The sequence below is a fragment of the Leptonotus elevatus genome, chromosome 10, assembly GCF_054856555.1.
Source record: "Leptonotus elevatus isolate MCC_2025b chromosome 10, RoL_Lele_1.0, whole genome shotgun sequence".
In the NCBI taxonomy this organism is placed as follows: domain Eukaryota; kingdom Metazoa; phylum Chordata; class Actinopteri; order Syngnathiformes; family Syngnathidae; genus Leptonotus; species Leptonotus elevatus.
Genome location: NC_141248.1, coordinates 20,343,960 through 20,368,428, shown reverse-complemented (window position 1 = coordinate 20,368,428; position 24,469 = coordinate 20,343,960). Strand labels below are relative to the sequence as shown.

General features: G+C 40.5%; 3 protein-coding genes across 6 annotated transcripts; all 3 read left to right on the top strand.

The window, feature by feature from the left end:
- The first annotated feature begins 3,051 nt into the window (after positions 1-3,051).
- ora1 (olfactory receptor class A related 1) lies at positions 3,052-4,745 on the top strand. The gene has a single exon (XM_086087338.1). It carries the CDS (start codon positions 3,376-3,378, stop codon positions 4,312-4,314), a length of 939 nt encoding a protein of 312 aa, XP_085943464.1. The 5' UTR covers positions 3,052-3,375; the 3' UTR covers positions 4,315-4,745.
- Positions 4,746-4,989: 244 nt separating this feature from the next.
- Positions 4,990-14,271, top strand: phtf1 (putative homeodomain transcription factor 1). Its single transcript, XM_086087950.1, has 17 exons — positions 4,990-5,279; positions 5,465-5,560; positions 5,684-5,740; positions 5,815-5,884; positions 5,946-6,104; positions 7,158-7,347; positions 7,421-7,529; positions 7,820-7,978; positions 8,235-8,477; positions 8,553-8,681; positions 9,924-10,193; positions 11,271-11,402; positions 11,487-11,573; positions 11,874-12,029; positions 12,570-12,665; positions 12,734-12,859; positions 13,004-14,271. Exons 2-17 carry the CDS (start codon positions 5,531-5,533, stop codon positions 13,022-13,024), a joined length of 2,034 nt encoding a protein of 677 aa, XP_085944076.1. The 5' UTR covers positions 4,990-5,279; positions 5,465-5,530; the 3' UTR covers positions 13,025-14,271.
- A 386-nt stretch (positions 14,272-14,657) lies between these two features.
- Positions 14,658-24,426, top strand: pfkfb2b (6-phosphofructo-2-kinase/fructose-2,6-biphosphatase 2b). 4 transcript variants are annotated; one of them, XM_086087342.1, is made up of 17 exons: positions 14,658-14,797; positions 14,982-15,068; positions 15,463-15,588; positions 16,084-16,180; positions 16,655-16,721; positions 16,819-16,893; positions 17,366-17,422; positions 17,521-17,645; positions 18,300-18,507; positions 18,591-18,737; positions 18,831-18,935; positions 20,458-20,587; positions 20,677-20,739; positions 21,724-21,788; positions 22,342-22,509; positions 23,484-23,506; positions 23,579-24,426. In XM_086087342.1, the coding sequence occupies exons 2-17, from the start codon at positions 15,008-15,010 to the stop codon at positions 23,646-23,648; spliced, it is 1,587 nt and encodes a 528-aa protein (XP_085943468.1). In that variant the 5' UTR covers positions 14,658-14,797; positions 14,982-15,007; the 3' UTR covers positions 23,649-24,426. The 4 variants fall into 4 exon arrangements, with proteins under 4 accessions (XP_085943468.1, XP_085943469.1, XP_085943470.1 ...); XM_086087343.1 differs by lacking the exon at positions 23,484-23,506; XM_086087344.1 differs by lacking the exons at positions 22,342-22,509; positions 23,484-23,506.
- Positions 24,427-24,469: the final 43 nt, after the last annotated feature.

Here is a 24,469-nt window from a genome sequence, read left to right as displayed (position 1 = left end):
TTCTAATGATCTTGATGATCACCGAATGATTCCCGAGCGCGGCCGTTGCTGCTGCTCACCGCTCCCTCGGGTGATGGGTCAAATGCGGAAAACGAATTTTGGGACAATCAGTGGTGCTTTAACTTGAATCTTAGTATGGTATCCTATTACACTTAACGATAGGAAAGTTAATATACTAATTATGAAGAAGGATGAATACACTCATTATTATTAATAAAAAATATACCTTAAATAATGGGCTTTTACATAAAGACAATAATATAACCAGTATTTCTACAACTCGTCAAGGCCTTCCTCTTCCCTGTACTTCTGGGGAAAAAAAATCATATTTCTTTTTGAAATGGTGTCTGTTTGGACATTCTTGTTCAATATTCAGTTTGTTCCAAACATTCATTGAGCGTACACGAAAACGTTTCATATTTGTCTGTGAGTACTTTGTCTTTAAATGACAATGTATGTGTTCCCCTTAAATTATAGCCACCCTATATGTCTGGAAAAAATGATGCAGAAAGTTAAAAAAAACAAAAAAACATACTGTACATCATGCAAATGCTTAAATGTTTTAGGGCTTTTTAAAATAACAGATCCTCAGTTGTTTTTATATTTTTTTTTATTGCATTACAGGTCAGATGAAATATTCTCGTGGTCCATATTGCTTATCCAAGCTACATAGAAGAGCATGCTTAAACTTGCCGTTTTAATGAGGTCTCTAAACATGTAAAACACACACGCGCGTGTAAGTGAAAATAACAACTCTCCCTAGAGAAAGTCATTTCTTCACAAATGATCAGCGGAGCAAACATGCAACAACCTGATAGTGCGAACAAGAAACAATTATAAGTTGAGTCGCTGACAACCTTTAGATTTAAATGAATAACAACAACAGGTTTTCCCTGCATCCCCAATGAGTTGCAACATGTGTTGTTATCCCACTAATTGTCTTGTTCCTCTGCGTCAGAAACAGGATGTGAGAGGGAAGAGAGTGCAACGCGGATGCAATCAACAACAAATGTGACAACGTTGATGGATTCCTCTGTCTTGACCAATCTTGTGGGAATTGTCATTACAACACTTGAGGAGATTGATGTGCAGTGTGCACAAAACAAAGAAACTCGTACACTCAGAGGCAACATTCAGCCTATCCCGGCTGACTTCTGGCAAAACGAGTGGGGTGCGCTCTGGACGAGTTGCCAGTCAATCGCAGGGCACATAAAGACAATCATTCGAAGTCACATTCACATCAATGGACAATTTGGAGTCATCTCAACTCGATGCATGTTTTTGGGGAAAGTTGGAGGAATCCAGAGTGCTAAAGACTAGACAAGCACAGGGAGAACATGCAAACTCTATAGCAAGGCCGTAGATAGATCAGAAATGTGAGATTGACAGAAATAGACGTTAAAAATTAATTTGAACTATTTCTATTAGTTTAAATTTTTTTCCCGTTTTTGTTAACAAGAGTATGAAAGCCTAGATTTTATTTGGTACATTTAGAACAGATATAAAATTTGTGATTAATTGTGAGTTAACTCGTGATGTCATGCGATTAATTACGATTACAAATTGTAATGGCCTGATGCCCCTAATTTTTAACTCATTCACTGCCATTGACGGCTATAGACGTAAAAAAAAAAATTTTGAACTATTTCTATTAGTTTAAAAAAAATCCACTTTTGTTAACAAGAGTATGAAAACCTATGTATATATATATTTTTTAGAAATACAGATATAAAATGTGTGATTAATTGTGAGTTAACTATTGAAGTCATGCGATTAATTACAATTTTAAAAAAATTATTGCCTGACACGACTTAAAGATTATTAAAAATTCGGGGCGTCAGGCAAATAAAATTTTTAATCGTAATTAATCGCATGACTTCACTAGTTAACTCACAATTAATCACACATTTTATATCTGTTCTGAATGTACAATTAAAAAAATATAGGTTCATACGCTTGTTAACGAAAGTAGAAAAAAAATTTAACTAATAGAAATAGTTCAAATGAACTTTTGACGTCTATAGCCGTCAATGGCAGTAAATGAGTTAATAATATTTTCTTAAATTTTATTGTATTTTTTTATTCTTTTTTTAAAAGAAAAGATTATTAAAAATTAGGGGCGTCAGGCGATTCCAATTTTTAATCGTAATTAGTAGCATGACTGCACTAGTTAACTCATGATTAATCACAAATTTTAACCCCCAGAAAAAGGTTTGTAACTGCGGCCCATGTCACAAATTGGTGGGAAAAAAACGCTTTCTCCTATTATACAAGTCAATGGCTTGATTAAATCAAGATCCACCCCCTCACTTCAACATACAGTAAACCCCCTTCTTTGCAGGTTGTTTTGACGGTCCCGTTTTGCAGATTTGTTTTTCTTTTGCCCAGTTTTAACTAAATTTTGTTCTTTATTTTTTCATTTATTTCTCCAGCACGCCCGTGACTTTTGTGAGGCTGTAGAAAAAGAATGGATGGATTTTGGCATGTAATTAAATTTTTGGGCCACTAGGTAGCAGCACACAATTAACTAAATTTGCAAGAAGAGAAAACAAAAAGTGTGTCAAGGTCAGCCTCATTTTTGCTGAAGAGATGAGACATTACTAAATGTCTCGACCCTCTATCGTCCTGCATTTTACGCCTACAGAAGGCAATGTCTGGCTTTAGGTTCATTTTATAATGTAGGTGACATCTTTGAGCGTGATTATTGATTTATTTTGACAAAAAAAAAACGGTATTGGTACACTGTAAAATATTTTTTGTCTTATCTGTTGTGCTTCTTGCTTTTTCTCACTATATATAAGTTCATTTTGCTAAACAAACATTAAATACTGTTACTGTAAGGCATGGGCATCTTCTAAGGGTGAGCAGTTTTACTTTATTTTACCGTAATTTCTCTTGAAGCTTTACTGACCGTTAAGAAAGATAAAATATGACTTGAAAAATTGCCTGTACAGTATAGTTTCAGCCTGAAACAAAATCACTTGTATTGCTGCCTACATGTTTTTTTAAACCTGTTTTTGATTATGTTGGAGGAAAAACACAATTGTAGCAACCAGTAAGGTCCATCAAGATAAATGGGAATCAAAATAATATCCTAATTATTCCCTCAGCGTCATGCCCTCTGAGACCACTCGAATAAAATTGTTTTGTGGTTTTAATTTGCCAAATTAATTTAGTCGAAACTCTGGGTTGAACTCAAAGATCCCCAATGGGAGATGGGAGGCTATAAATGCGATCGTGTGTCGAGATTAATAACGCTATCAGCCTGCTGCCCATTTGCTCAGGTGAGATTACTCGTGTTGCCTTTCAGGTTTTCACAAGGTGTGCATATCTCCATCTGCTTGAATCCAAAAGCCCGGTCCAGGCCTCGGCGGCATGGACCTGTGCGTGACCATCAAAGGCGTCTCCTTCCTCTTGCAAACAGGGATGGGCATCCTTGGGAACGGCGTGGTGCTGCTGGCCTACGCCCACATCGTCTACACCGAACGCAAACTCCTTCCCGTGGACATGATCCTGTGCCAACTGGCCTTTGCCAACCTCCTACTCCTGCTGACCCGCGGCGTGCCCCAGACCATGACGGTGTTCGGCCTCGCCGACCTGCTGGACGACGCGGGCTGCAAGGTGGTGATTTACGGCTACCGCGTCGGTCGAGCTTTGTCTGTTTGCGTCACTTGCATGCTCAGCGTGTTCCAGGCGGTGACCATCGCTCCGGCAGGGCCGCGCTTGTCCAGGCTGAAGCCTGCCCTTCCCTCCCTGGTCCTCCCCACCTTCGCCGGACTCTGGTTCCTCAACATGGCAATATGCATCGCCGCCCCTTTCTTCTCCATGGCTCCGCGGAACGGCACCGTCCCAGCATTCACGCTCAACCTGGGCTTCTGCCACGTGGACTTCAGAGACAGCCTGTCCTATGTCATCAACGGGGTAGCGGTCTCCGGAAGGGATTTTGTCTTTGTGGCATTGATGTTGGCCTCCAGTGGTTACATTCTGCTGCTTCTCCACCGCCATCGCCGCCAGGTGAGAGGCATCCGTCGCTCCCATCCGGCGGAGAACAGAGCGGCCAAAACGGTGGTCGTCCTAGTGGTCCTCTACGTCTTCTTCTTCGGCATCGATAACGTGATCTGGATCTACATGTTGACTGAGGCCAAGGTGTCTCCAGTGGTGGCGGACATGAGGGTGTTCTTCTCCTCCTGTTATGCGTTCCTCAGCCCGTACTTTATCATTTCATCCAACAAAAAGGTCAAGGCCAAAATCTTGTGCACAGCCGAGCAGGACAATCCGGCCTCGACTGACACTCAGGAGTCAAATGATAAATGATTATTTATTTTTTGATAGACTATTAATTGTGTTGTCTCTGAGCTTTACTGACTTATGTTGAGCCTCACAATGTTAAAAAAATATATATATATTTCAATGCAACATTTATACTTATGTATGTTACAAATATTGATCTTGTTCAGCAGTATGGCATCAAAAAGTTAAAAAAAAAAAGTTGATAAATGATCAACAGGAAAACGAGACATTGGGGAAGTTATTTTGACGGCGACGTAAGCTGAATTTGTATCACTAACGCAATAGTACTACGCACTATTTGAATGAAAATCAGCTCTATCTCATAAATAATAAAGAATCACACACGTAAAACGTCAAGCACAAACTCGAAATGACGTATGTCGGGTCTGTCGTAGACGGAGGACCTTCTGTAAAGCAGTTGCAATAGTTTGGTTTCATGCTTCTCTCTGATTGGTCATAAATAATTAACCTGAAGTTTAAGCCCATATTTGATGTCCTCTGTTTTGTCTGACAGGCAATAAATGTCTCCCGCCTCAAAAGCTGCGTGAGTCCAATATTCTGTGTTCAATTATGCAAATAAATAAACTAGGCTTGGTAAATTATTCTAGTTACACTGCGGCTCGAGTTCAGCTTGGTCGAGGGACAATTGTGCCTGACCGGCAAACTTCAGGGATAAGAATAACACAATAAACCCGGAAACGTGGAGAGGAAGATTAGCCTATTGTAAAAACAAAAGGGCGCTACAGAAAGCCTGAAATAAACTCTATTATGGATACTTTGTCAAATGTGTACGTTTTTTAATGACATTCATTTGGTCAACGATCGCGTCGAGGACGTTAAAGGCAACTCCGAATACGCCTCAATACAACTCTGGAGCACTCGAAGGATGGATTATAAATTGTCTGAATAGCAATTAAACGCCAAAGAACAACAACAAGCTATCCTGTAATGATGACGTAGCGTCTTCCAAAATGTGCCGTTCCTATCAGGTATTTGCTTTGCTTGCTAGCCGATACGGCGTAAGTATTCAAATGTCTTCCGGGTTACCTGTTGCTTAGCTGTATTATCTATAGCCAAATATCCTGCCATGTCGCTAATAAAATGCTTCTCTGTCAAGTTGAGTGAGTTCATCGTCACCCCTCCTGTTTGTTTAGTGGTGTTTTCCTGCCCACAGCTCGCCTGTGTTCTCTGTGAAATGAGCTGACTCTGGATCAGACAGTGCTTCCAGCAACAAAACACAATGGCCAGAATATCCTGGTATCAAGAGAAGGTGGGAAAGTGTATATTTATATAAGTGGCTGATTATCACCCGGGAGCATACGATGGCAATGGTAAAGCTAAGAAACGAATTGATTGTTCTCTTTATTTAATTAAAATGTTGTCGATGCCACAGATTGGAGCCTACGATCAACAAGTCTGGGAGAAATCTCTGGAGCAGACCGATTTAAATGTAAGATAAGGAAGAAAAAAACATGTAAGTGCGGATTGTTGTGTGTTCCTAAATCTAAGTCGTTTCTTCACTAGGATTTGGACAGTAAGCCCAGAAAGACCGGCCACATCAAGTCAGACCTCATCGACGTCGACTTGGTCCGAGGTTAGACTCCCAAGATGCCAAATTACTACATTCAGAGCCATCATTGCTTTGCCTCTTGCAGGGTCCACGTTCAGCAAAGCCAAACCGCAAAGTCCCTGGACGGCGTTGACTCGAAAGGGTTTGGTCCGCGTGCTGCTCTTTCCCTTTTTCTTCTCATGGTGGATCCAGGTCACCTCCAAGTCCATCTCTTCATGCATTCTTCTACTCTACTTTATGCAAGGTTGGCTACGACCTACCCATAAATACACAAGATTAGGTTTGTTTTCCTATTAATGTACAGCATAGGTGTCAAACTCCGGTCCTGGAGGGCCGCGGTCCTGCAGGTTTTGGATGTTTCCCTTCTCCAACACAGCTGACATATGATCAGCTCATCAGCAAGCTCTGCATAAGCCTGATAACGATCCTGCTGATTGGAATCAGCTTGTGTTGGAAGAGGGTAACCTCTAAAACCTGCAGGACCGGAGTTTGACACCTATGATGTACAAGGTAGGCTTGCATAGTAAATTATACCCCTACTAGAAAAGTACCATGATACCTCACTGTGAAAAATAACATGTTTTCAGCACTGGTATTTTGAGAGTGATAGTGACAGCAGGCAGCAGTCTGTACATGCCAGCCTCTGTATTGAAAGTGAGCCAATGGCTTTTGTATCATGGTTGAAATGAATGGAAACAAAGAAAAAAAGTTGTAGCATGTTTTATTTTAAATAAAGTAGCCCTCTATTATATTCTATTTTATACAATATAAGGAATTAAACTGCATTATGATTTTGGTCTTTTAAGATGCGCCTTCTGCTGGTGTTTGTGTCTTTGCCACCAGAGGGCAGTATCACAGTACATACATGTAGAAGGTCACAAATGCAAAAGTAGGAGTTATGCTTTTTATTTAAATATACAATGTGAAAATCTCTTTGTTCGTTTTAATTTAAATATGTTTTTGTTTGATTTGACAGTGAACTGGCACTGGCAATAACCAGCTTGAAGCAAGTACTTGTTATCTTTTTCTTTTCTTTTTTTACAATTGGTCCCACTGAAATTTGGCAAACTTACATAACTGCAGTGTCTGTATTTTTAAAGGCAGAATTTTAATTAAAAAAAAATCAAGCAGAATGATTGCTACGGCGTTTGTTTTGGAACTCATTAGATTGTGCCTAATGTTGCTTCCACTGAGTTTATTTACAGTAATTAAGCCACACACCTGAGCACCACAGGAAGACTTGGATCTTGTTATAATTACCCTTTACCCATGAGACCATTTTACTCCCCATTTGTAGTGGCTGCCGTGGTACTCTATGTGGAGGTCCCCGGGGCAAGTGCCAGCGAGGCGTTCGGGCCCTTGTGCCTTATGCTGCTGCTTGGTACCGTGCACTGTCAGATAGTGTCCACCGTGTGCAGCCGCTTCCCCTCGGGTGGTCCGTCCTCCAGTAACGGCAACAACGGCAGCAGTCCGGCCCGCAGGAGGAGGTGAGAAACTCCCAAGCACTTTTGAGTTCTGTGCAGTAAAACAGCCAGGTGCTCTCTTTCCTGTCTCGGCCAGGCCCAGGAAGGGGAGGAGCCAGAAGAAATTGGATGAGAAGAATGAGAGCGAGGATAAGGAACTGCAACTCTCATCGCCATTTGAGGAAGTCCAGCGACGGAAGAGAATGGTACAGCCGTCGGTCAAACTCAAAAAGACACCCGATGTGTTGCAGATGTTTATTAAATGTCTGGAATTCAGAAATCTTCTGGGGAAAATGACTTAAAGGTCAAAGAAAATAAATACAATTGAAATGTCATTCCAGTTCAAAGTCCAAAAAACGGCACAAAAAAAAAAAAGATGACGGTTTGGAAATGAGAAAGTAGAATGGATATTTTTGGATAAGTGCTTGAAATCTACTTTCCATCAATAAACTGCTTAAACTCTTTTTTTATTTTATTTTTTGCCATATCGTTACAGAGTAAAAGAAAGTCTGGCTTCGGCGCGTCGGACGAGCTCTCGAGTGAGGAAGAGGAGCAACCAGGGGATGTGATTCCCGCCGGCCAATGGCCGCCATCCGCACCGCCGTCTTCTGTGCGCTCTCGAAAGTCCAGCAGCAAAGCTGCCGTCAGGCCTCAGGTGAACCTTCTTGTCCCCCACTTGTCAACTTTTTTTTTTTTCATATTGGAGCTTTCAATATGGAAAAAAAAAAATCCATCCGCAACAAAAAATGTTTGTAGTTTGTTTTCCATTGAAGACTAAACTTCCATAAGTGTGAGTTTGAATGGTTGGTTATATGTGCCCTGTGATTGGCTGGCGACGAGACAGGGTGGATTTTGCCCATCTGTGATACGCTGTGTTTACCTGGCCGAACCATCCTCTTGTGCAACAACAGGCAGCAGCCGGGACCTTTAACGTAAAGCCCCGGGAAGTGGAACGCCTGCGACTCAGCGTGGGCTCCCGGCCGGCCTCCGACACCGACGACACCATGTGGGAGGAGCTCCTCCAGGACCCTGACTCCGCCTCCACGGGGAGCAGCGACAGTGAGGACAACGGGAGGTTCGCGGGCGGCCTTGCGCTGCAGCAGACCACCACGCTGAGCAGCGATGACGAGAGCCTGCAGCAAGGCATCGCTGGGGTAAGACCAACGCGACGGACTCGGTGAATTATGAATTATGAATTATGATGGTAACTCGACGTTACATGTCGTCAGCACCAGCTATCTTGGCTCCAAGCGTGCCATCCTTCCAGGGACCGGGTCAGCGCCATCATATGGGAGCAGGGCGAGTGTAAGAAAGCAGACATGTCCGTGCTGGAGATCAGCGGGATCATCCTCACTCGGGTACAGAAGCTGACAGATTCTTTACTCAAACCCTACGGAACTGAATGTGACATGAAGAATCTGACTGCACGCCATCAAACAAAAATGTCACAAAATGTATATGTATTCTGAATTCATAATGACTGTATGTGCGATGGTAGTTGAAGAGCATTTTGCTGTTTCTGCCTGTCACTATACATCGCTATCGTGAATAGCTGAACAAAGTTACATTACGCATAGCACAGTGGACACCCGCTATTCACAGGGGATGACTGGCCCTCAAATAGCGGAAATCCGAGTATAATTGATGCCGACTGAAATGCATTGGGAAACAATAAATAATTAAAAAATATATATTTATTTATTTTAAATTCACCCCCAAAAAAATCTTCAAAAACACCGATAATTAAAAATACAAATAATTAAAAATTTGAAAGAAAAAAGAAATTAATCAACCCAAAGAAATCTTCAAAAACCCTGATAATTAAAAATAAAAATAATTTAAAATATAGAAATATATATAATATTTGAAAAAAATCACCCATAAAATCTTCAAAAACCCTGATAATTAAAATCAAACAAACAAAGTAATTTTACATTTTGAAAAAAATATATATATATATTTTATTAATTTTTTTATCACCCCCCCCCCCCCCCAAAAAAAATTCAAAACCCCTAATAATTAAAAAATATAATTTAATTTGAAATATTGAAAACATTTTCAATAAAATAAGCAAAACCGCAAATGCCGAACCACGAGTACTGCCCATTATAATTTTCGGAACAACTTAGTGAAATTAAATCACTTGATCTCCAGTGTTTTTGGACACGTGCACACCGGCCAATTTTCTTATCAGCCCCATAAGTATTTTCTTAAATTAGAATTCATTGTGATTGACGGGCTGGTTCCCGTGATCTGCAATCTGCATAAACCACGCCTCTATTTCCTTATAAAACAACATCCGTTTGATGCATGCAAACAAGGTTTCTTTTAATTAATTCCAAAATTAATTGAGAAGATTTGGCACTCAAAGTATGCATAGGAAAAATCATTAAGAGCCAGGAATGAATAAAAACACTACATAAGTTGTAAAAATAAATATAGCACAGTAAAGAGGCATTTGTAGTTGATTGAATTTATAAACGAACATTGGAAGCCACGAATTTGAGCCGTCAGAGTAAAACATACATTTGTAAGAATCACACACGTTAAGAAGCACTTATTCATAAACATCATCCTGATCAGATCTCCTCGTCCTCCAGGTGAAGCTCGCGGAGCAAGGCGTTGGCTACTTGGTGTTCGGCGGGCTGGTGACGGCAACGCTGGCGCTCCTGCCGTTTGTCTTCCGCCTGGCGCAGCAACTGGACGTGTCCAGCCTCGGCTCGCTGTCGGCGGCCGAGCTCCTGGAGATCGCCTTTAGCCCGGCCAGCGTTCACGCCTACGCCTTCTTCTTCATCACCACCGTGCTCAGGCTTTGCCTCACGGGGCTCTTCTTCTTCATGATGTGCGTGGCCGAGAGGACCTACAAGCAGGCGAGTGGCGATGCTCGATTGTTACCTCCACCAAGGAGGTTTTTGTTTGTTTGCAGGGTGATGCAAAGACGATGACGAGCCCAGAGACGCTCGTGCCGCCATGGGGTCATATGTAAAATTTGATTGTGATGTCGGTAATATTGATTATTGATCACTCGTTCAACCTGATGCAACTCAACGCTTTTAGCTCTGGCAGTGTTGTTTAGATTATCCAATTGGCAGGCTGATATCGCTTTAACCTTTATTATGTTTTTTAATGAAATAATAAAGTCTAAATGGGATATTGAATGTCATTCTTAGTGTAGTATACAGTATGTACCACTAGTGTTATGAGGGCTCCCTCTGGTGGTTTATAAAAGAAGCACTGCCAATACAGTTCCTTCACATTCTAAACAATTGTATTTAATTTAAAACTGTTTTGTTTTTAAACATTTATTTAGGAACCGTTTTTATTTAACAGTTATCTGCAATAGATTTGAATAGAATCATTTTAGTGCCATTTTTTTAATTATTATTATTATTTTAATATATTTGAGTCTAGTGGTAATATTCAAATAGCATCATGTTACATTTGATTACAATAATATCAATTATACGTTTTAAGAATATTTTGTGAACGTCACATGACCAAATCCAGAAAACAGGTGAATCTTGACGGCCATTACTTGAGCTTTTAGGCACCGTGATGTCATTTTCAGTCGACACCAAGTGGCAAAATGGCCGCGCTGCGAGATGGATAAAAACAGGTGGATTTCGCTGATCAATTCATATTCCACAAACCCAATATTAATTTGAATACCATGTTTAGAGTAGCGGGGGCATGTGGACAATTGTAATTGTAAACATATTGACAAGACCATTTTTGGCTAATATTGCCCTAGGGTCAAAGTTCAAGAATCGACTCACAGCTGAAAAGGTCTCAATGAGTTCTTCCCAGATTGCTATATTATAACAAAATGACTGAAAAATAAATAAATAACCATATCAACGCGTTCTAAAACAAAATTACACAAAAACTGTCAAATCAGCCCACACACACACACAAAATGTCGACTGTGCATAATTTCTCCTCCACAGAGATTTTTATTCGCCAAACACTTCAACCACCTGACGTCTGCTCGCAAGGCCAAGAAGTCTGAAATCCCTCACTTCCGGCTGAAGAAGGTGCAGAACATCAAGATGTGGCTGTCCCTGCGCTCCTTCCTCAGGGTACGCATCCTCAAACCTTTCCCGCCGTCACAAGCGCTGCTCGTTTGTCTCACCGCGTAACATCTCGTCAATCATTCGTCGCAGAGGCGAGGGCCGCAGCGCTCGGTCGACGTCATCGTGTCCACCATCTTCCTCCTCGCCCTCTCCATCTCATTCATCATCTGTGCGCAGGTAAATATTGACAGGAGGCGGGTTGAGCATACGCAGGACTTTTCCTTGAGCACAATTTGGCTATAAACAACATACACAATTCCCAAACGTGTTTGCTGTGTCCATTTGTTACGAACAAAAATACTCAAGTAAAAGTAAAGTGTTACATTGAACTACTCAAAAACAATTTATCCAAAAGGATACTTAAGTAAATGTGAGAAAGTAAATGTATCGCATTACTACCAACTGCCACCTTTTGAACACGTATTCCTCGTGTTACATGACAAAAAAAAAGTTTTATTTTTAAAAAAAAATGTTAAGCTTTTGCAGAGCCACAAGACCTTCCTGGACTCGCTGACCAACTGGGAACTGATGCTGTGGGCCTCGTCGCTCGTCCTCTTCCTGCTTCGGCTCGCCACGCTGGGATCCGAGACCAACTGCAAGTATAGCAACTCCTCGGTGCTGCTCACTGAACAGGTCAGAACCCAGAAATCGCAAAATCTACCATTCGAACAGTCTGCTTGAATATTGACCCACGATAGAGCACCATCCCATCTTTGTGAAAAAGTTTCAATTATTTATATCTTTCATTTATTTTATTTTATTGTGTATCTTTTTCCCCTACTACGACAACAGTTAAATCAACAACAGTCATCACCATTGGCAAATCCTACTTAATCTCTATTATCATTATCATATCACTAATGATATACTGCAAATGATTAGACAGTGTAAGTGTATTTAAATAAGGAAACAAGCCATAAAAATAGAATTAATACATATCTACAATGTAAAAAAAAAATCACTATGATATATCTAATATTAATTATAAATATTATATATAATAATTATATAATAATAATCATTTAAAGACACAAACACAAAACAATGTATGGAAACTACAAATTTGGCATTTATTATACATATGTAGCATTTACACCACTACAAACTTCACTTAATGTAAATCCTGAAATATTAGCGTTTTAGATTTCTCATTGTCACTAATGTGCCTTTCAGATCAATCTGTATCTGAAGATAGAGAAAAAACCCAACAAGAAAGAGGAGCTCAACATCGTGAACAACGTCTTGAAACTGGCTACCAAACTGATGAAGGCGAGCGCATTGCACACGGAAGCACTTTTTAATTTGCAAGTCGTTATTAACGCCCGACCTCCCGCCAGGAGCTGGACGCGCCGTTCCGCCTTCTCGGCCTGACCGTCAACCCGCTCATCTACAACATCACCAGGGTGGTCATCTTGTCGGCCGTGTCCGCTGTGGTCAGCGACCTGCTGGGCTTCAACATCAGAGTGAGCCTCACAGTAGAACTTCCAAAACAATAACAGTCTTTAAATAGGAAATACAGTGCAGGTCATGCAAATTAGTTGGAATATTAATATTAATAATTAGTTGGAGAGCTGAGTAGTTTTTTCAAGCTTGTTTGTGTTTTGCAGCTGTGGAAAATCAAGCCTTAATGTGAAGGCGGCCAAAAGGACTTTTTGGCTTTTCAAGTGGAAAAAGCTCCTCCCGTCGCCCTCAAAGTGCAAAGCTACTGACCGCCACAAGATGGCGCATGCCACGGAGCCGTTTGGACCATTGAATGTGGTTTGTTTAATTTAACATAGCCGGGAAAGTGAAATACTGTAGTCAACTGTGGTGTAACACATGCTACATAATGATAGTAATTTAACACAGGTGGGCATCTTAAGGTTGTTTTTTTGTTTTTTTAATTTTGGGTTCCAGCACTTACTGTATGTATTAATAGAGTATGACCACTTTCTGCCTTCTTCACTGAGGACCACTGTCATGAGTTTAACTATGCAAATAGGGAATGTTTAACCCTGTTATTTACCTTTTTTAGCAATACCAATACAGCAATGTTGTCCATCCATTTTATATTGACCTTGTCCTCAATAGGGTCTCAAGTAAGATGGAGCCAGCTGACTGTTGGTGAGAGAAATAAGCGTTCACATTCACACCAAAGGCAATGTTAAGTCTTTCATGAACGTAACATGTTTGTTTTGAGAATGTGGGAGGAAGCCAGAGAAAACAGCTGCAGGTTTTAATCACCTCAAAAAAGTGCACAAGAAATTTTATTTTATCTAAAATCTAAAAAGTGATCAAAACAAGGCCAGTAGAATATTAATAATCCTGTTTTTAAACATATATTTTTTCTCATATTATCAAACTTTAACCCACCTGTTATGCTAGGGTCAAACGTTTTATAAAACTATTTTTTAAATGTTTAGGATAAAACGTTCTACATGCATTGTTGGTTGCTTTTTAGTAGTTTTTTTTTAAATACAGTACTGTATATTGAATTATAAAATGCTACGTGGAGTTCACTCACTTGGCTTCTGTGTATTCAGCATGGATTCAGCTGCTACTTGGTGATAGTGGGGAATTGTCTTCTGTCTTTTTATGTTTTCTAGAATGTTAAACTTGCACCGGCCGGGTCACACTGGTGTGTGTGTGAATGTTTTTGGTGTAGCACAGAAAGCAACATAACAGGAGTTGTTAATACATGGTGGGGGGGGGGAACCACTTTAGTTTTTTTTTAATTGGAACTCCAAATAAAATGTATGAAATAAATTTGGAGTTTATGCTTTTTATATTACGAGCAATTTTGCACTTTTTGCAATAACAGTTCCTCTGAGGATTTTTTAATATATAGAACCCTTGCCTTAACAATGATTAATAAAATAAAAATGTTTCAACTCAACTGGTGATGTTTATTTATTGCAGCTGTGGTCTACAGGCTTCCGATTTGAGTTACCTTCCATTGTTTTTTGCACCCATGGTTAAGAGTGTGCTTTAGCTTCTACAAAAAAAAATCTCCCTTCTAAATAATATGGGACTTTTTCCGTAGCATTTCATACCCACTACAAAAGCGGACTACATACCAGTCAAGTAGCCTAATAAAGTACCAAGTGGGATACTGAGTATCATCTAGGCCTTAAAATGGCAACAGCAAAACCAAAGTGTATATCTCTTATTTTATGCCTCGTTCCGGATGTTGCTAATCTCAAACGTCATAAAAGGAGAAGACCGTTGTCTAAATGTGTGCCCCGTCTATTAGCAGCTTTACGGTATTTTTTTGTGGGGGGAGCCACTGTGACGTAACCACACACCTCCGTCAGTCAGCCTTGGAAGGACACCAGCCGGTCTGACTGGGTCGGTACCCAAGGACGGTGCGACCGAGACCTGCGCCAACGAGCGGCCCCGGTTCCGGACGTTCAAATTACGAGGTATGAAAAACATCATCCGTTGTTGATGTGATGACGTCGGCAGATGCTGCGTGTTGCCAAGTTTCCCGCCTCGTCGTCGGACCGATGATGTGGCAGCAGAACCGTTTCTCGCGTTCCGAACAAGTTCTGTTTCTGTTGCCACGGCAACAGTAATATAGTACAGCATTTCGTGGTTTGTGTGCAGAAGAAACGTGGTTCACTTCATCGCTCATGTCGAACCGGCGCCCCCGCACCAAGAAAGCAGACGACAGGATGAATGAGAAGAAATGCTGTAAGTCAATTTATTAGGTACACCTGCTTGTAATGTAATGTGGATGTTAAAAAATAAAAAATAAAAAATAAATAAAATCACGCCAGTTTTTTAACCAATGTGGGGTGTCTTTTTTAGGCTGTCTTGCATCATTCACTGAGCTGTTTCTAATATTTTGACCCACCGTGAAGCTAAACTACAAACTAGTAGTAGTAGTAGCCTAGCATAATAATATAGGGGAAAACACGTTGCATTTAATGATAATATCTCAATGAAAATAATTGCTATTTTAAAGTTTGGAATGTTTGTGATTCGTTAAAAAAAAAAAAAAACGATTTTATTGTGTATTTCCCCAGGGATAACAGTAGTGTATACGTTATAATGCAATTTCACATTGTTCTTGTCTCCCATGCAGCATGGGCTTCCTACATGACAAATATCCCGACCGTCATCGTGATGATCGGTCTGCCCGCCCGAGGGAAGACGTACGTGTCCAAGAAGCTCACGCGCTACCTCAACTGGATTGGCGTCCCCACCAAAGGTAAGAACACAGTGGCGGTTTCTGACATGCGCCACGTGCGGCCATATAAAATACACGGAGGCATTTCTAGTCAAATTCGGAACGCCACTGGTAGAGTTCCACTTTTCTTCAAACATTTAAACCCCACGTAAAAGATTCCTCAGTGACTCTTGCTGATGTCGTAGATGGTCTTATTTTCAACTTAAAAAAGTAAAACTTATATAGTGTTGACAACATAGGATATTTTTTCTGTAATTCAGTCATTGGAGTTATTCGAATGAATAATTGTGACCCTAATTGAGATTCGTGTGTATTTTTTGTGGGATAGTTCATTATTTTTAGTATTTGAATCTTGGCACATGACCAGTTTGTACTGTAACATGACACCCTCAATGTTTCCGTGTAATATCAGATTAAAAATAGGACTTGTTTTAATTGTGTTCTTGGTAAATTTAGCCCCGGAGGCCTCTGCAAAAACACTTGTTTGTCTATGTCACGTCTGCCGTGTCGCCGCAGTGTTTAACCTCGGCGTGTACCGACGAGAGGCCGTCCGAGCCTACAAGTCCTACGACTTCTTCCGCCACGACAATGAAGAGGCCATGAAGATCAGGAAGTACGTTTTGTGCTCCTGAACACCCGAACCTTGAGTGCTGTCATGAAACCGTGTCGGACGCTGGACGGCTTTCCCACTGCTAAATCGTGACCCAAATTTGAAAGCAAAAGCTGCAGCTGTCACTTGCGGCCTGGCTCACATAGAAGCTTTAAATAAATATGGACGACATGTAGGCTTTTTGCACGCACTTGTTATGTTTCAAATATTTCCCAAGTGTCTTACGCTAAGAACATGCCTGTCGCAATGCTAATTGTAAGAACACTTTCCATACTCTATTCCTTCTGTTCCTTGTCTTGCAAATAGCGAATGCGTAATTAACCACCCTCCACCAAGGTTAGTAGCAAAGCACCCCATTTTTCTAAATGAAACTCCCCCAACTTGCTTCAACGTAGGCAGTTAGCATCAAGATGTCGCCAAAGTAATACTTAGTCATATTAGAAGTTGTTTCGGACCTTCCATATATTTGTCTTTTAGGCAGTGCGCGCTTGTGGCCTTGCAAGATGTGAAAGTGTACCTGACAGACGAAGGCGGCCAAATCGCTGTGAGTCCGCCCGACTTGAATTTGATTCGATTTTTCTCCCTCATCAAAAGAACATCTGCCAAATCCTCATCTGACCCGTACGAGTTTTTGCCGGCAGGTTTTCGACGCGACCAACACCACGAGAGAACGCCGAGACCTCATTCAAGCGTTTGTGAAGGAGAACGCCTTCAAGGCGAGTTTCAACTTCCAGTAAACTAAAGTGGTGTTGAAGTTTTCAGAAATATTTTTGGGAAAAAAACAACAGCAAATCTTTGTTTCATAACTTCCATTAGCTTAATGCTAACTGACAACGCACCATGGACAGGCTAACGAAACTAGCATCAACGTCATGGTATTTTTTTTAAGTTATGGAAATTATAAACTTCAAGTGTATTTGGACATATTATATACTCTTTATCCTGTTTGAAAAATGACTAAATTTTTCAGCTTAGTGACACTCTTCTGTATTTCATCATCAAATCGACATACATTGCAGTCTATATGTATTATATTGCCCCCTGGTGGCCAAGGCGCAACACACCAGAAAGTGCAGCACAGCGCCCATTGAGTTGCCATGATGCACACACTGTTTGAATCTACTGTAGGCTGTGTCCCTGTAACACCTGACCGAGAGTCATGCTGGTGGTTTGGCCTTTTGCCAACAGGTGTTCTTTGTGGAGTCCGTGTGTGACGACCCGGAGGTCATTGCTGCTAATATCATGGTGGGTGTCCTCAAGCTTCTATTCATGTTCACACGCTGTAGCGGTGATATTATGTAATGGGTCCGCATGCTCACATGCCGACAAAACCCTCCTCACAGGAAGTCAAGGTGTCCAGTCCGGACTACCCCGAGAGGCACCGGGAGCGGGTCATGGCTGACTTCCTTAAACGGATCGAGTGCTACAAGGTGACTTACCAGCCGTTGGATCCTGATGATTACGACAAGTAAGACTTACGGAAAAGGCAACTGCATGACTGCAATGCAATCTAAATTTGTTTTATTTGGAATTCATTTGTGTTTGTTGTATTATTTATTAATTCATTCATCTATTCATTTTGATTGTTTAATACTATTGTTTAACAATTTTAATATTTTGTTTTTATTTATTTATGTTTATTTAATATTTAAATAGTGCATTTTTTAATATGTGTTATTATTGTTTTAATTATTTTTATTTCATATCGGATTTGTATTTATTTATTTATTTTAGAAGTTCCCTCAGGGACACGCACTAGAGATATAGATTTAAAGGTGTTTTTTTCCCCTTTAATACATTTTAATAATTAAATAATATACATAATAATACAATTAATGATCATTATTTATGGTATTTTGATTGTTATTTGTTGTTTACATATTCAATAATATTTATATAAATAATATTTTTTACAGTATTTTTTTGGAGGGGGTGAGAAGAGGAAATCACATTTGTTTTGCTTTATAGTGAAAATGTGGCCTCTATTTTAGAATCAAACTTACCAAATAAGGTTCTTTGCCCTATAAAAAGTTCAATTTCAAGTCATCTTCCAGCTTTGTAAGACCTTCTGCAGTTCAGCAAACAACCACTAGAGGTCGACACTGAACTACCCTCTTTGCAGGGACCTGTCTTTCATTAAAGTAATAAACGTGGGCCGCCGTTTTTTGGTGAACCGGGTGCAAGACTACATCCAGAGCAAGATCGTCTACTACCTCATGAACATCCACGTGCACTCGCACTCCATCTACCTGTGTCGCCATGGCGAGAGCCACCTCAACGTCGAAGGCCGCATCGGAGGGGATTCAGAACTCTCTCCCCGTGGGAAACAGGTAAGGACTGTTTTAAATTTTCAAAATAAAACTGCCTAATATCCTTACTATGACTACTTCATTTCTTTTTTTAAATGTTTTAGTTCGCCTGCGCCCTCCGTAAGTTCATCGAGGAGCACGAGCTGTCGGATTTGAAGGTGTGGACGAGCCAGCTGAGACGCACCATACAGACGGCGGAGGAGCTGGCCGTCCCCTACGAACAGTGGAAGATCCTCAACGAAATTGACGCGGTGGGCGGCGTGACGCCGGATCTCACAGCTGCAATGAGATCCAATATGAGAATTGTATTTAAAAATATATTTTGTGTGTCGTTTTTATTGCAGGGAGTGTGCGAGGAGATGACCTACGAGATGATCCAGAGGGCGTTCCCGGAGGAGTTTGCGTTGAGGGACCAGGACAAATATCACTATCGCTATCCAGGCGGCGAGGTGACTGACTACACCTGACACATCGGAAAAAAACAAGAAAAAAAACATCCTAAGCCTCCAAAGTCCAACATACTGAAAGTAAAAGATTTCAGGTGGACCACAAAACGTTTTGGTGAAACAATTCTTAAAATGAAAGTCAATCCAAAAATGTTCATTTTAATCATATGTTCTTTGCAGCCCGAAACACAGTATTCTGATGAATATTGTGTTTGTGGAATGTGAATTAAGCAGAAAAATCTACCCATTTTTATCCATCTCAGGGGGCGGCCATTTTGCTGCTTTTTGTCAATTAAAAACGACATCACAGTTGCTCAGGAAATGACCAATCACGGCCCAGTTTACAAACGTCACATTACAAAAGTCAGAAAATAGGTGAGCCACGATTGATCGTTACCTGAGCAACCTGGCAAAATGGCCGCTCCCTGAGATAGGAAAAACAGGTGTTGTTTGCTGATTATTTCATGTTCCAAAAACATATTATTAATTGGAATGCTGCGTGTGTTTACACTAGTTGGGGTGCATAGGATATATTATTGTAAAGACAGTTTTAGGGTTTACTTCCAATTTTAATAAATTTGGACTCACACAAGTGCTTTTTTGTCTTTTTTTTTCCCAAAAAAATAAGATTAAAATGTAGTTTGTAGTTAATATAAAAACAATGAAAGAAAAGAAAAAATGTAGGACTAGAAAAAAATAAATGACTTTTTAAATTGAGTTTTTCTTTAAAAAAAAAAAATTTAAATAAAGAAAATGACTCTTTTAGGAAAAAAAACAGACTTAAAAATGTAATTTATGAAAAAAATAATATTTCTATTAAAACTTTAAAGATAAGAGTCTTCTAAAAAAAAAAAAAAGAAGACTTATTAAAAAAAACGAAAATGAATTTTATTCCCACATATATTTGACTTTCCACAAGTACTGTGTGCTTTTTTCCCCCTCTTTGTAGTGCTGGCTGCTTTTCTATATTCGCATATATTATTTTAGTGTATAAGAGTATACAAGTCCAAGTAAACATGGATGGTCCATGTATGCTATTTAAAAGGAGTTATATTTTCTTTAGGGTTTTCTTTATATTCATGTTAGTAATATAAATGTGTTGTAAGTGTTGTATGTTCACAAAACACACAGGAGGCTTCGTCGTGGCTCTTGCTTTTACGCCAGCCAACTCTTTCTTGGCATGAACATTGCACTCTCTATTTCCAATTTGGTGCACAGGCGCCACCTAGTGGGCACCTATGCCATTACACGGAGCAGCAGTACAAAATGCATGTATAAATGTCAGGCATCTTTTTCCGGCTCTAGAGTTTTATTATGCCTCCCGTGGCAGTTAAGAATGTTCAAAAGTGACTCAAAACACTACCTGCGTATTTCTAAAGTTTAGACAGCAGCACTTTTGACTTTGGAAGTTCTACTGTCTGATTTTTTTTTTTTTATGACATTTATTTTTTCGGTCACAAGATGATTTCTCTGCATGTGCGATGCGAATAAACCCGTAGAGAGGTGACCTTTCATGCTCCTCCAGTCGTACCAGGACCTGGTCCAGCGTCTAGAGCCGGTCATCATGGAACTGGAGAGACAAGGCAACGTGCTGGTGATCTGCCACCAGGCGGTCATGCGATGTCTGCTGGCCTACTTCCTGGACAAAAGTGCAGGTGTGTGTGTGTGTAGTCCAAGGCGCTTGACACTTTAATTTATGTGGCGCTGTGATGCTGATTATGTCCTCGTTTTGTTCCTGCCGCAGAAGATCTGCCCTACATGAAATGTCCGCTCCACACCGTCCTCAAACTGACCCCGGTGGCGTATGGTAGAGATCATCTTTTATTATTGAATTTTGTTGGAAAGTCCGGTTTATTTGTGCATCTTTATTCACAAATTCACCTATTTTTCTTCATTTTTTTTCCGTCTAAAAAACTCAGCTACAGTAATTGCAGTTTTGTGCTCTTTTCAGAGATGGCAAATCCAGGTCCAGAAAGTAGAAACCCTGCCACAGTTTGGCTTTAGCCCCAGGTGCTAGCTAGCGCCATTGGTGTTTGTTTACCTGCTAGGGAGCTAGCTACCTAGCATCAGGGGGTAAAGCCAAACTGTGACATTTAGCCCCAGGTGCTAGCTAGCTAGCTCCATCGGTGCTCGTTTACCTGCTAGGGAGCTAGCTAGATAGCATCAGGGGCTAAAGCCAAACTGACATTTAGCCCCAGGTGCTAGCTAGCTAGTTCCATCGGTGCTCGTTTACCTGCTAGGGAGCTAGCTAGATAGCATCAGGGGCTAAAGACAAACTGTGACATTTAGCCCCAGGTGCTAGCTAGCTAGGTAGCTTCATTGGTGCTCGTTTACCGTCTAGGGAGCTAGCTAGCTAGCATCAGGGGCAAAAGCCAAACTGTGGCAGGGTTTTTACTTTCTGGACTGGACCTGGATTTGCCACCTCTGCTCTTTCTGTGCTTACCGTATTCTAAGATGCCACAAGATGGTGCTAAATCATTGGCTAATAGGAAAGTAGTATAATTGGCAAGAAGTAAGATGAAGCGTTAAATCACGACCACAAAAATGTAGATGAATGGACTATCAACTGGTCAGGTGAAGCCTAAGGACAGCCATCTTACGTTGCCACTTCTGTGCGGTAATTTCACTGAAAAACACTTATCAGCGTGTCATTTATGCCAGCATCTCTGCAAGAAATCATGTAAACTGCGCTTAATGATGACCATTTAAATGCCTTTTCTTCTTTGAAGTAATTTTCTCACTTTCTATTATTATTATTTAGAAAATATTCTCTCTCTCTCTCTTTTTCCAGGCTGTAAAGTGGAAATGTTTTATCTCAACGTGGAGGCAGTGAACACGCATCGCGACAGACCACTTGTGAGTATAATCGCTTTTGTGTTCAACTAAATCGGTCCAGTTTTCTCACTAAGTTAGTTTGTGAAAAAAATGAGGTGAGAGGATCATTAGTTTATTAGTTGCAGCACCGGTTGAAATGATCACATTTTCCGTAAGTAATGCTCAGTCCAACAGGAAGTACGGAAATTAAAGGTACAATATCGTAGCACGTTCAGCAAATACTTTTTGTGACTTTTAATTTTAATTTGGATTACATTGCCGCCGTAGGGACAGAAGTCCGCTGAAAACTGATTGCACCTCTTTTGATTCCTTTCCTTCCTCATTATGGAATGTTGCATTTCGCTGATGAGCCCTAATGACAGATTATGGCTGGCCATGCTGCCGTGCTTGGCTTGGAATGGATGATTATACCATCGATTGCTCCAGTTGCATCCTAATTTGATTCTGTTACTCGCCATCCTTCCTTCTGCCTACAAATTGTGTCCATTGAGGTGCCCCCCACCCCCCAACCCCCCAACCCCCCAGCTACCTCCTCCCAGCTATACATCTTTGTTTTCCCCCCCACACCTACCAGGATCAATTCCCCAAGGACTCCGCCCTCTTACTCCGGCGGAATAGTTACACACCTTTGTCCAGTCACGACCAGGTCAAGCGTCCCCGGCTGTACAGCGCCGGCAACCAGCCGTGGCTGCCCCTCGCCCCCACGCCGTCGGCTTTGATGCCCGAGGGACGGTCCAGCCAAGTCAGTGTCGCCTCCGCCGTCGGCCGTGTTGCTAACCAGTCACCTCCCATCCCAGTTGTCACATCTACAAGTACTTCCCACCCCACCCCCCCACCATGTTTCACTGTGTGTTCTAAGAAAAGAAAGAAATGTGGTTTGGTAAGTGCACTCAAACATAGGATAAATAATAACAATAATCAAATACTATTGCAAAGGAGATAATGTACAGTACATGAAAAATTATGTCAAGTTAGTATAATCTACAGTTAACATAGCACTTCCTGTTTAAGCTTTTATTCTGAAAGAGCACCACTTCCTGTAATGGGAATTATCTTCTTTTTCTTTTTCTTTTAAATAATAAAAATTTAATAAAAATAACGAATTAAAATTAAAATAAAATAAATTAATTAATTAAAATAAAAATGGGAATTAGCTTTGTTGGTGATCGATATGCTTAACTGACGAATAAACGTCATGTAAAACACTTTAAATATGCTTTCTGGTGCAATTAATTGCAGACAAGAGTACACATATGTGTTGTTATACTCACTTTTTTTTATCAATAAATGCACAAAGAAAAACAAAATGAAATAACCCGGTCCACTTACTTAGAAAGTACACATGCTTGCTGACCCATCATAAACGAAAGTAAACATTTTAAAGTGAACTTACATGCTTTTACAACTTCTTGGAAAGGGCTGTAACTTTTCGGGGGCCACAACAAGGTGGCTGGCGCCCCAGATGTTGCCCGGGACCGCCTATTGGGTACCCGAGCTACAAGATAACAGGACCATACCAATTTTTTTCTGCCGTGAGGGGAACACTGTCTTCCAATTGCTCACATAAGTAGAGAAAATAAAGCTTGTGATGTGCCACTTTTTTTTGTTTGTTTGTTTGTCTGCATGTATGCGTTCATGAAAAAAGCATGTTCATATTTGTATGTCTGTCTTCCTGTTGTCTCTACGTTTGTCTCTTTCTGTCTTTAAACCTTCCAGCCTCACATAGGAAGCGTCTGTTTGTGAGTATTTTGGATGACATGTAGCCTAGCTTTCTTTTCCTCGTCTTCTTTTCTTCTCTTTTTACTTTGCAGGGCTCCCTGTGCGAAGGCATCGACTTTGACGACCCTGAAGAAACGAGCGGCTGTGTCCGCTTCTGAGTGAAGATGAAGAAACGTTTGCACAGAATATGGACGGAGGTGCCTTGACATTCGAATGAAAGTTTTTTTCACAATAATTCAATTCTTCAATAAAGAGCCTTGAAGCTGTTTATTGGCACTCCCAAAAGACAGTTACACGTTGTGTCTATAAAACAACCACATCAATTTGCCTTGAATATCTGCTAGCTTAATGCTAACACAATGCAAAATGCCATAGACAGGCTTACGACACTAGCGCCCACATCACAGTGTTATAAGCAATTTGAACACAAGCAAGACACGTAGACACTTTAACAATACTCACAAGCATATATTATTAATCCTCTGTGGAAAATGACTATTATTCCTGCCATTTACTGAGCAGTTGTGACTCTCCATGCATTATATTGCCCCCCGTTGGCCAAGGCACACACACCAGAAGGAGCAGCACAATTAATGAATCATGATGCACAAACTGTTTAATTCTTTACTTGCTATTTATCTTATTCTTGTGTACTTTATGCTGTTTAGTATGAAACACTTATGTTAATTGTTCCCCATTTTCCCAATACAGGTTTTACTTCTCTTTATATTATGACGATTTCATGCAGGGTTTTATTGAATGATAGACTAATTATGGAAGAATGTTGGATGGTGATACTTGTGCCTTTTTAGCCGATAAAAAGGATTGAATTGGAGGGTAGTATTGGATTATTTTGTATTGTGTTTGTATTGTCAAATCTGCTTGTATTTGCACGTCTTTCGGCATATTTCAAACTGCAATTAAATAACGTATCGCAATACTCACTGGCTTGTTGGATAATTTTTTACCTTCCAGGCTCCATC

What these genes read in the sequence shown, in the direction of transcription:
- phtf1 (XM_086087950.1), top strand. Translation starts at nt 5,531, where the DNA reads ATGGCCAGAATATCCTGGTATCAAGAGAAG. An exon ending in TCTACTCTACTTTATGCAAG is followed by an intron (nt 6,105 to 7,157) that starts GTTGGCTACGAC and finishes CCCCATTTGTAG; the next exon opens with TGGCTGCCGTGGTACTCTAT. An exon ending in TGCAGCAAGGCATCGCTGGG is followed by an intron (nt 8,478 to 8,552) that starts GTAAGACCAACG and finishes ACATGTCGTCAG; the next exon opens with CACCAGCTATCTTGGCTCCA.
- ora1 (XM_086087338.1), top strand. Translation starts at nt 3,376, where the DNA reads ATGGACCTGTGCGTGACCATCAAAGGCGTCTCCTTCCTCTTGCAAACA.
- pfkfb2b (XM_086087341.1), top strand. Translation starts at nt 15,008, where the DNA reads ATGTCGAACCGGCGCCCCCGCACCAAGAAAGCAGACGACAGGATGAAT. An exon ending in CTTCCTGGACAAAAGTGCAG is followed by an intron (nt 20,588 to 20,676) that starts GTGTGTGTGTGT and finishes TTCCTGCCGCAG; the next exon opens with AAGATCTGCCCTACATGAAA. An exon ending in ACTGACCCCGGTGGCGTATG is followed by an intron (nt 20,740 to 21,723) that starts GTAGAGATCATC and finishes CTCTTTTTCCAG; the next exon opens with GCTGTAAAGTGGAAATGTTT.